Raw genomic sequence first — 10,873 nt, 5'->3', positions numbered from 1 at the left:
CAGCCACGAGACTACTTAAATAATTTCTGTTCTCCATATAAACAGAACACCAAATAAATCTCCTGGTTCAGTAGGATCTTTTCTCCTCTTCTGAAGTGTTCTGAGGAGATTAAAGGAGTGACAAACACAGAGCAGGAAAAACAACTGCATTTTACAGCATTATACCCATCTGCCCTCTGGCACTAAGATGCAGCTTTTCTCTTTAATGACATGAATAGAGGTATGACAGATTCCTCTCAAGTCTGTCATCAGATCCTTTGGAAACAAACGCATTAAGTGCCTGGTGAATTTTCGTCTATTCACCAAATTTTTCTACCCTACCAGAGTGAGTCTGGAGTCTTCACCAAGCTAATCCCACAAAAGAACCAAGAGAGAGAAAAAAGCACCTCCCGTGCCTCTCCCAAGAGGATGCCACTTCTCATCTGGCTGGAGTGCTGTTTCCTTCTCTACCACCTTTGAATGATGCAGCTGTTCTGGCTCCAAATCAGCCCCTGGCGAGGGCAAGCCTCCAAAGCCCACAGCCCTGCTCCACTTGTTGGTGCACAGTGTAAGTAGGGGATGAGTCTCTGCTGTTCCCATAACAGGTAACTTATTTCTACAGGGCTTGTCAGTGAATGATCTTTAATGAGAGTTCCTTACGGCACTATTCATCACTGAAAGTTGTGTGGTTTATTATTATTACTACAGAAGACCAAATTTGAAAACAATAACTCATGCTTCTCAAAGGAAAATAGGCAAAACCTTTATTCCTAAATCAAGGAGATGAGTTCCCAGCCTCTGAGCATTAAGAAGGTGCTACTTTTAAAGATATGTTACAACAAAATGTGATACATTATGATATGGAAGTACAGGGAAAGCTCAGCAGTGATTACAAAATAGTGGAGAACAGGATGGCAACAGATAATTACAAAAAAATTATATTCAGAAGTTCGTAGAAGCATAGATATTTTGCTATGGAAAGGTAGCAAACTTGTCATGTTCCTGCTGATGTGATGACAAGGGCTCTTCATTTATTCTCTAGATAACTTGACACCAGTCTAATTGAAAACAAAATGGGATAAAATTAGAAGAACAGTAAAACCGCAGAGAAGACAACAACAACCACCAAACAATGGAAACAAACACCAGAACTGGCGGGATGGCCTTGCCCAAAGAGTTACCGTCCATGGCTGAATGTTCAAGTGGCAGTCAGTCACAAACAGTTTCCCTCAGGGGTCTGTACTGGGGCCAAAAGCATTTTTTTGACTTTCATTAGTGTCTCATTGACAGTGGGAGCAAGTGCACCCTCAGCAAGTTCACGGCTGACATGAAGCTGTGTGGCCATTGGTGTGTTGGAAGGAAGGGATGCCAACCACAGGGACCTGGACAGGCTCAGAGAGCAGGACCATGTGAACCCCCAGCAATCCCACCAGCAGTGCTGTGTCCAGCTCTGGAGGCCCCAGCACAGGAAACTCATGGCCATGACAGAGCAGGTCCTGAGGAGGCCCACAAAAGCCAGTCACAGGGGCTCAGGGTATGGAGACAGGCTGAGAGAACAACCCCTCTTGAGATTGGAGGAGAAAAGCCTCTGGAGAGGCCTGCCTGGGGCCTCCCAGATATAGCAGTGGGGGACTTTTATGAAAAACAGAGATGTTTACCAAGGCCTACAGTGACAGGATGAAGAGCTCTGGATTTAAACTGATACAGGGTAGCTTCAGATTAAAGGAAGACATTTGTTCTGGTGGGGTGCTGAGACAGTGGAACAGGTTTCCCAGAGAAGCTGTGCATGTCCCACCCCTGGAAGTGTTTGAGGCCTGGTTGCATGGGGCTTTGAACAACCTGGTCCAATGAAGGATATCCCTGCCCATTTCAGAGTGGGGATGGAAGTAGATAATCTCTAAATGTTCTTTCGAACCCAAACCATTCTGTGATTCTAGGATTATGATCCAGAAATGGACAAATCTACCCCTTCCAGTATACCCTTGCAAAAGGACCAAAAATTATAACTCAGATGATTGGCATCCTTGCGCTCAAGTCTACCAGGTCACTTTTCAAATACATTTCCCTCTTCTGCTTTTAAAGGGTCAACTGCAGAGACTTTAGCAGCTCTCACTGCATGGATGTTTCTGCAATAGGAACAACTTAATAATAAAAAGCATTTCCTGGCTGTTAGTTAGAATATATCCTATTTGTTCAGTGATTGATCCCACTGTTGTGTTTAAAGAGGATTGTGAGAAAGAATTTCTATGCTAGACAGCATTGATTTTATTTGAGTTCTGGAAAAACAAAAAGAGAAAACCCATCGCTTGTGATTTTTCAAGCTGAACTGCACAAAGCCTGGCGGAGCACCTGCAGAACAGCACCACCTCTGAGAAGAGGTTTCACCTGCATCCACTGATCCTTGACTAGTGAGTAAAAGCCCAGCCTTCCAGGGCCACTCTGACTTACCTTGGCTGTCCACACCAGACCACTCACCAAAACTGCATAGACCAAGGCTTTGCCACAGAGGATGAGGTAAGTGAGCTTCAGGGAATTTCCATACCGCAAGTACGACTCTGCAAGTCAAACACCATTTGTATTTGTGTACTCAGTTTTCATCATCATCATCATCATTATAAGATGCTGGTCCTCATCCATCAAATGAGAACCCTTGAAATCTTTAGCTAAACAACATAATGGAATTAGAGGCAAATGAGTGGCTCTGTTGACACCAGAGAACCAGGGAAGGGACAGAACACAGTGACTCAAAGAAGCAAAAGAGAAAGCAAGTCTAGGAAAGACAGAGATTGGCTTTATGCTGGGAAAGTACTGAGTTCCACACCTACTGATGAACTGGGTTGTTCGTCTGAGTCCCCTGCTAGGAACACAAAGGAGGCTGAATCAAAAGATACCAATGTTTTATTTTGTCTCATTATTGTCAGTGGCCTTATGAGTGCTGCTGCTGTATCAGGAAAGTTTTACAAAGCCCAGAATAACATGCCTTCTAGAAGTTTTATTCTTGAAGATTTTTCACTCTTAAGGGGTTGCCATAGAATTGAGATACAAGATCTGTCTTGGTTCAGCCTTAAGATTCCTGAAGCATTCAAGAAGTTCTTGAAAAACAGGAGTGTGCAAATATGTACATAAAGAGGAAAGAAATGTAATTTCTAATATAGATATCCTCCATACGTGACAGCAGTGTGGAGTCGAATGTGACTCATCATGGGAATTGTTCTGAGTTGGACACTGAGAAATATTCAGAATATCATATCCTGAATCTTGAGGTCAGAATCACTTGGATAAGTATGGATCATTTCTTTCTGGGCTGAGCAAGAATATTCCCAATGGAAGTCAGTTTCGAGGTCTGGAGGAGACGATAAAGAATAAATTACAGTCTACAGGAAGGCATCATGACTTCATCAATTTTCAAAATGGAATCATAGGGGAGAGCTAAACCCCAAAGCTGAGCTACATACAATATGCATAAATAGCTCTCCAAAAAACTTTTCTTCTTTTTCATTTGTTTTGGTTTTTTTTTAATATCACATGCAAATCACTTACAGGAGAAAGTAGAAGCTATTCATGCAGCAGATATATCCCACACGTTGTACTTAGTGTCAGTAAAACTGGCATTAAAATACACACTGATAATTGCCTGAGAGAAGAGGCAAAGTTCCCTTTACGTGAGAAGCCACACGTACCTTCTGTGAGTGCACAACCTGAAAGACAAAAATGAGCTGAAAGTCACATTTCTCTTCAGAGCAAACAGAATACAGATTTTAAAAGTTTCAGTTTATCAAACACTGCCTCATTCCTCCTACTAAAACTAGGTGTTTTATGATACTTTGCAATTTACTCTACTACAGAGATTTCTCAGTGGAAAGCCGGAAGAAACTCTAGATGTAGAATGGTAACCCAGGGACAAAGGCCCAGGAATGGGAAAGGACATATGCTAATACCTAGATCTTTAGGTATGTAATTGTGCCAGAAGAACACCTTGTATGGAAGCTATATATAGATGTGGTTCATATCATAACGCTTGCTCTTTTGATTTGTGATTTCTCATACAGCATGGTAAGAGATGGTTTCTTACTCACCAGCATCACCATGGATAAATTTGTTTTTTGATGCTGTTGTTCCATTCTGAAAAAAATTGGCAACACACTCAAAGCGATTCAGAGGGTTGAACCACTCCCAGGCTGGCATCCTCAGTCGGCTGGTCAGTGAGTAGGTGCTCCCATTCTGTGTGGAGGAGTCGTCTGTCCCCACCCCTTCGGTCCTTTTCACACCATTCACCCTCCAGACCAGAGTCAGGTGGTCAGGGTAGAAACCAGAGGCCAGGCACACCAGCGTGGCCTTGCTCTTCTGCTGGATCTCCTGCTTTGATGGGGAAAAGATGGCCACAGCTGGAGGTATGATTTTATCATCCTTCCCTGAAACACAAAGCAACATGGTCCAGAGCCTCCATCCCTCTCTTCAATCAGAACCCCCTGGAAATGGTCCTGAGTTTGTGCCGTGTTACTCCTGAAATACCTGGCCTTTTAACTGCTGTCAATTGACAATTCATGTCTATTGGGTACGACACACCAGGAAAGTGGAAGGATTTCTTTTCGCTCATCACAGTGAAACATGAAGGGTCTGGCCACAGAAATGCACGAGCACATGAATTTCTTGTATTGCCTCTGTGAGAAAATTACAAAGCTGCAAAGAAACTGAGCAAACAAAAGGGCAGAAAAGTCCCCAGTTTTGCTGTAAGTAAGGCCTGTATTTGTATTATTGTCTTAAAAGTTAAGGGAGTCTCTTATAAGCAGAAACATCTTCAGCAAACTGGGTTGTATTCCTGGAGAATGAGTTAAGACATGGTGTTCGTTGCAGCGTTCAGAATTATACTGTCATGGGATACCCTATTTGGCCCCCCATCTATGAGATGACCTGGAAGGAAGGAAACAAGGAAGAAGCTGATCCTTCTCACTGTCTGAAGTGAAAAGCAATTGAGGCAGGTAACATGAATCTGCCCGGGACGGATCTCGCCTTGGGTCTTAACCAATGCATTTTCAAGAACATTAAACATGACTTGATGTAATTTAATTCTGAGGTTATTGTAGGTATGAGAAGCTCTGATCCTAGGCTACACTCCTTCCCAGCATGATGCAAGATTCTATACACTTGCAAATCAAATGTGTTTCCCTGTCCTAAAGTGTTTAATACCTACTTGTACGATTAATGAGAACAGACTTCAGTCAGAAGAAGGTACAAAGCAGACATGAGAAGTTGCTCAGAAGCTAAGCAGTGACCCTAAAAGACAGGGGGGGTTCCATACACTATATCAAAATGCCTTTTTGACCCATCTAGCATGAGAAACCCATGAGGTTTGTAGAGTGCTGCTGGAAAAAGGAATGTAGGGAAAACAATGGAGCCAAAGAGAAAATTATTACTCTGGGCTGGTATTTTGTATGAAGGCATGAGGAAGTGTGGATGTTCTTCCTGATCACTCTCTCCTTTGCAGAGGAAGAGAGGTAGCAGAATGAGCAGAAATGAATATCTTGCCGTGATCTTGTCCCCTAAGCCCTCGTGTTTGCATTCAAATGATGCCTTAATTGTGACCACCAGAGCTTGCTCTGCAAAGATCCCTGGGCTGCTTCTGTAGGAGCTTGTACAGACTTTAGATGACCTGATATTAAATAGAGGTAACTCCTGAGAGGATTTAGCACTGCTCTGCTTTCCTTTTAGTGGGTATGAAGAGAGCTTGATCACTTCTACTTCTCCCTGCACTCCCAGCACTTGGCATTATGATTTTTTTTCCTATCCTAGAAGTATCTCTGAGAAATTCTTTGGCTCATAGCCCTAAAGGCTAGTGAATGGAGAGATGGAAACAGATAGGAGGGCAAAAGAAAAAGGAGAAATTTAGTAGGCTAAAAAAAGAAAGAAACAACAAAAAAAGTGGAAGGTAGATGAAAACAAGGCAGAATGAAAGAAGGATAAAAGTACTGAAACTACTGGAAAGACAAAGAAAATCAGAAAGTTAGCTTGCTTGAAATGGAATAAAGGCATTGGAAAGAGTAGGAACTAGAAAAAAATATCTGATCAGCAGCCCCTTGTGTTCTGCTCTTCCTTTCTGCTCATGGTAGACACTGACACAAAGCTCGATCACTTCAATGCATAAAACTCATCCCCTGTCACACAGATTTCACCCACCCCAGACAAAAAGTATCACAGTTCCTCCATTCCCATCATCACAAGGTCAATTTCATAATTTCTTCTTATCTTTCACTACTGCTCTCATTTTAAAATCATCTGTATAAATGCTACATACCATGAACACAAGGGCAATTTTCAAGTGTCCTCCACACTGAGCTCTTGGGTTAACAACTGTTCCTTACCTATGACTCTGAGCACAGTGCCGACTCCAAAGTGAAGCTGCTGGTTTGCACAGCTGTACAAAGTCAGGCTGTAACCCCCAGTGTCATTATGCTCTCCCTGCCAGCCACATAGCTCCTTAAAATGGTACTGTTTAAAGCAGCAGGCACCAGTGAGGATTTCTACAGTTTGCTATCAGATGGAAAAAGTTACTTTGCCCTGTGATTCCAACATGCCCTGATACAGGTGATGTTAAATCCTTTCTGGGATGGGAGAAAACAGAGAAAGAAAATGGGGAAAAAGAAAAAGAATAGAGGAAAAAAAGTATGCTGAGAGAAAAATAATACGGTCCTTGCTGAGCTGTAGAAGTTGTGAGAAGGATTGTTTGCAGAAGCCAGCATCCCAAAGCAACTTTAGACAGCCTGCAAACCATCTGTGGAGAGGCAAGTAAAGTGCCAGCAAGATTACTCCTTCCCTCCATGGTTCAGCCCACAAGAGAATCCAGACTCTACCTCCAAAATGCTGCTTTGGATCATTACAAAGATAAACTGCAAAAACCTGCAGGCCAGAGAAGCATTTTTCATTCCCAACCTCTATAATATTTCCTTGAAAGATGGCTGAAAATAAAATTATTTATTCCCTTCTCCCTGCATGAAGTTCCAAGAAATGAAAGACAAAGGCTGCAGACACATGGACCTCAGAATTGGTGCCTGTAAATGCTTCCATAATGGCACATCTAATTTTAATAAGCAACCAATAAAGCATTAATCCTGTTCTCATGGCTGCATGAGAAATTATCATTAGTAAGCTTTTAATTAAGAATGTTCTTGTCCCCTAAAGCAGTATCACATAGATCACAGAGATTGGACTTACCTATGACCGTAAGTTTTGTCCCACTGCCAAAGAAGAGTCTATTATTATTCACACCATTTTGCAGCTGCAGAAAAACCTCTCCTCTACTCCCAGACCTCTGAGCCAAGCCTGTGGACTAACCCTCCCCTCATGTGGTACCAGCAAAAGAAGAAATACGGAGTACATTTATCTCAGATCTCCTAGAAAACAGGTCTGTAAGGAAAACCACCAAATCTGTGTGTCTAAACAGCTGAGGTCAATATCAGAAATACCTTGTCCAGAGCCCTTCTCCTTCAGGCTCAATCACTTGTTGGAGGTCCCACCATTTCTTTGGATGATATTTCTCTATTTATCTAGGTGTCATATTAGAATATTAGAAAATATTTCCCATATGTCAACATTCCCTAAGATCTCTTTCTTTTGGAAATGAACCATATATTAGTTTTCTATCATTTTCAGTGGCTGTTTAACTCCTATTCTGAAATAGTAAGACCGTTGTCTTCTGTGATCTTTCTGATCCTGTTCAGTGGAAAGAAAGTGGCTGTGATGTGGAGACCTACTTTCTCTAATGATAAGGACTTTAAAAGCTGCAGAGAGATTTTAGTATTGCTTATTATATAGTAGGGTATATATTAGTGCCTTCTTTTTTATCAACCAAAAAATGCTAGCAGACATGTTTTTCCTGGTTATCTGAGACAACACATTCTTTAATTCACCCTGGGTAGATCCAAGGTAATTTAGGCTTGTATCAGCTTGATTTTGTTTTCTAGACCCCTTCAAAGTGTAACTGTAAGTCAGTTCTTTCCAGAGAGATAGACAGCTTTTCACTGACTTGTTCTTAATAATCTCTAGCCCCAGCAGAACCAGCATTATAGAGAGTAGCTATATTTTGGGGGAAATTTTTTGTATGTGTTGATTCATTAGGACAACTTTTTTTTTGTGTCATGCATACATTATTTGTCCCATTCCTTATCCTCATTCTTTCTAGGGACAGCTTTTTCTTTACTGGAAACACATTCATTCCATTTTCCAAAATGAAAGGTGTGTCCCTACCTAGAGGACCCAACTTATTCTATTCTCTGAAGTAGATAGGGTTACTAGCAAACACCAGTTTAATAATGTTAGGGAGGTTAATGATGATGTTTTTTAAAGAGAAGACATGGCATTTGAAGTGAATTAAAAGAGGAAACAAAAATTTCTTACCTATTACTGTAAGTTTTGTGCCACTGCCAAAACGCATATCAGCACTGTTCACAGTGACAAAGTGATGTATCATAAGCTAAGAGAAGAGATGCACTGCAGCTGCCTTTCTATAAGCACAACCTTTAGAAACTGTTACCGGTTTTGGAATCCCAAACATCACCCATTCTTTATTTGAGCTGCTTCACCTTTGGCCACAAACTGAAACAAATCCCTTTGTTTTCCCTTCCATGGCAGGCCAGCTGTTTTGAATAGTCTTTCAGGATGCCCTTCAGTTTTCTGATAGGTTAAAATAATCCACACAAGGAGAGCCCAGAAGAATCTGTTGACTGGTTCCAGACAAACCCTTCGTAGCCATTAGGAAGAACTGCAGTGAGACAGTGGGGATAGGGATTACAGGGCAACCTTTGCTCTCACAGGCATGAGGCAGTCAACAGATATTGGAGGATTATTTAAGAGAGAAAAGCACAACACATTTTATGTAGTGCCTCTGAGAGATACTTCTACATGTCACAATTCTTTCTCTAACACTTGTATCACTTTAAGAAAAAAACATTTTGTCATTTGTTGCAACCATTGGTGAATGTGGAAACAAGAGTAATTCCAGTTTTGCATGGTTGATAGGCTTCAGGTGCATCTGCAGTCACAGTTTGGTTTGGTGAAAATGAATTTCAATACCTCAGAATTTCCTAGCTTGCATGCCACGGAGGGCAGGCTCAGTTCTCAAATGATGAAAGTAAGTCCCAGCATAGAAGGTCTGTTAAGAGAAACCAAGGCAGAGCATGCCTGGTCTGCTGCAGGATTCTGTGCAGCTGCCTTCACACGCTCTGCCGCAAGGCTCATGCACACATGGGTTTTTGTAAAGCCTTCCTGGGGAATGTATCATCGTGGCCCCCCCCCGCTGTGCCACAATGATATAACCAGGTACAAAAACAATCCCATCCATGACTCCACCCCCTGTTTTTGTCAACCAGGAATGACTGTCATGATTACCTGTGCTGGTTTGGACTGCTGTACAGTTGGACTATAGTTCAAGTTAATTTCCTTGAAAGAGGCTACAGTGGGGTTGTGTTTGCGCTTGTTCTGCAAATAGTGTCAACAAGAGAGAAGTGTTTTTGTTATTGCTGAACAGTGCTTACATAGCATTCAAGGACTTTTCGTCTTCTCATACCCTCATGCTGACAAGAAGGCTGGTGGTGCATGGGAACTTGGGAGGAGGAACAGCAGGGAGAGCTGATCCCAACTGATCCAAGGAATATTCCATATCCCATGGTGACACATTCACTATGTGAAAGAGGCAAGTAGTGGGAAGAAGAAGAATGAGAGAGATATTTGGAGAGATGATGTTTGTCTTCCCAAGCACCATTAGGTGTGATGGGGCCCTGCCTTCCTGGCCCTGCCCATGGGAAGAGGGGAATGAATGCCTTGTTGTCATTTGCTCGTGTGCATAGTTTTTGCTTTACCTCTTAGACTGTCTTTATCTCAAGCCATGAGTGTTTCACTTGTGCTCTTCCGATTCTCTCTCCAGTCCTGCTGGTAGGGAGTGAGTGAGCAGCTGCGCGGGGCTTGATCCTGGCTGGGGCTAAACCATGACACAACCACAGACCACATCCTTCCTTTGCCATTGCTGTTCCTCTGTGATAGTCCAATCACCTCTCAGTGAATTCATTATTGCCCAATTTATAATCTCAAGATTTTTTTCTTATACATAAAATGGAAACACTTTTTATTCTTTTATTGGTTGGCTTTAAATGCAGTAATTTTTCACTTGGTAATGTCATGGCCATGTTCATGCTGCTTTCCTTTCTACTCTTTCTCTCTTCAGCTCCAGGATGACAAGCAAACCTCCAGCTCACAGTTTGCAATTTTTGGTTTGCAATGAGAGTCATTTGCTTACTACAGGCTGGTGTTTGTAGCTTGGTGTTGCTTGAGAGCATCCTCCCAGGGCTGGGACTCTGCCTATGAAAAGGCTTCATCTAGGAGTAAGAGCAAGCCTTCCTTTTGAAGACTGTCTGAAGGGATAGGAACTGTTGGGGACAATTAAAAGGCTACATTTATCTCCCTCCTTTATATGTAAGTGACACAGTCTTGTCTCAGAAAGTTTCAACATCTAATTAGCAACCTAACCTAAACATGTTTTTTATATTGCTCTTGAACAGCTTCATTTGAATCTTTCTTGATATGAAAAATAGACTACAAAGCACAGAACAAAATGCTTCAGAACAAAGTCATTCTACTAGGAAAACCACAACATATTTTCTCGATTATTTTCAGGTATCCCAGTTCTTCTGCATCCAAACTTAAAGTATTGCTCCTCTACTTTAGACTGCATTTTCCTACGTCTGTGCAGGAAACATTTATACATGAAATGTATGACAGCGTTCCTCATTTAGTCCTGTGTGAGCTTCCACTGAACTACCAATGGTTTTACTTGTGGTGTGAGAAAATAATGAGATGTAAAGTGGATGAAAGATCTCCAGAAAGTCTCTCCACATTTACTAATTCC

At 41.9% G+C, this 10,873-nt stretch overlaps 1 gene segment (V, D, J or C); it reads right to left on the bottom strand.

The window, feature by feature from the left end:
• Positions 1-717: 717 nt before the first annotated feature.
• Positions 718-8,711, bottom strand: LOC129117374 (M1-specific T cell receptor beta chain-like). The segment is given in 5 exon segments: positions 718-1,037; positions 2,428-2,534; positions 3,660-3,677; positions 4,056-4,391; positions 8,371-8,711. Coding segments are annotated over 5 exon segments (561 nt in total).
• Positions 8,712-10,873: the final 2,162 nt, after the last annotated feature.

Source organism: Agelaius phoeniceus, chromosome 2, assembly GCF_051311805.1.
Source record: "Agelaius phoeniceus isolate bAgePho1 chromosome 2, bAgePho1.hap1, whole genome shotgun sequence".
Classification (NCBI taxonomy): domain Eukaryota; kingdom Metazoa; phylum Chordata; class Aves; order Passeriformes; family Icteridae; genus Agelaius; species Agelaius phoeniceus.
Note: the sequence above shows the minus strand (reverse complement) of the source record. Positions and strands in the feature narration are given on the sequence as shown.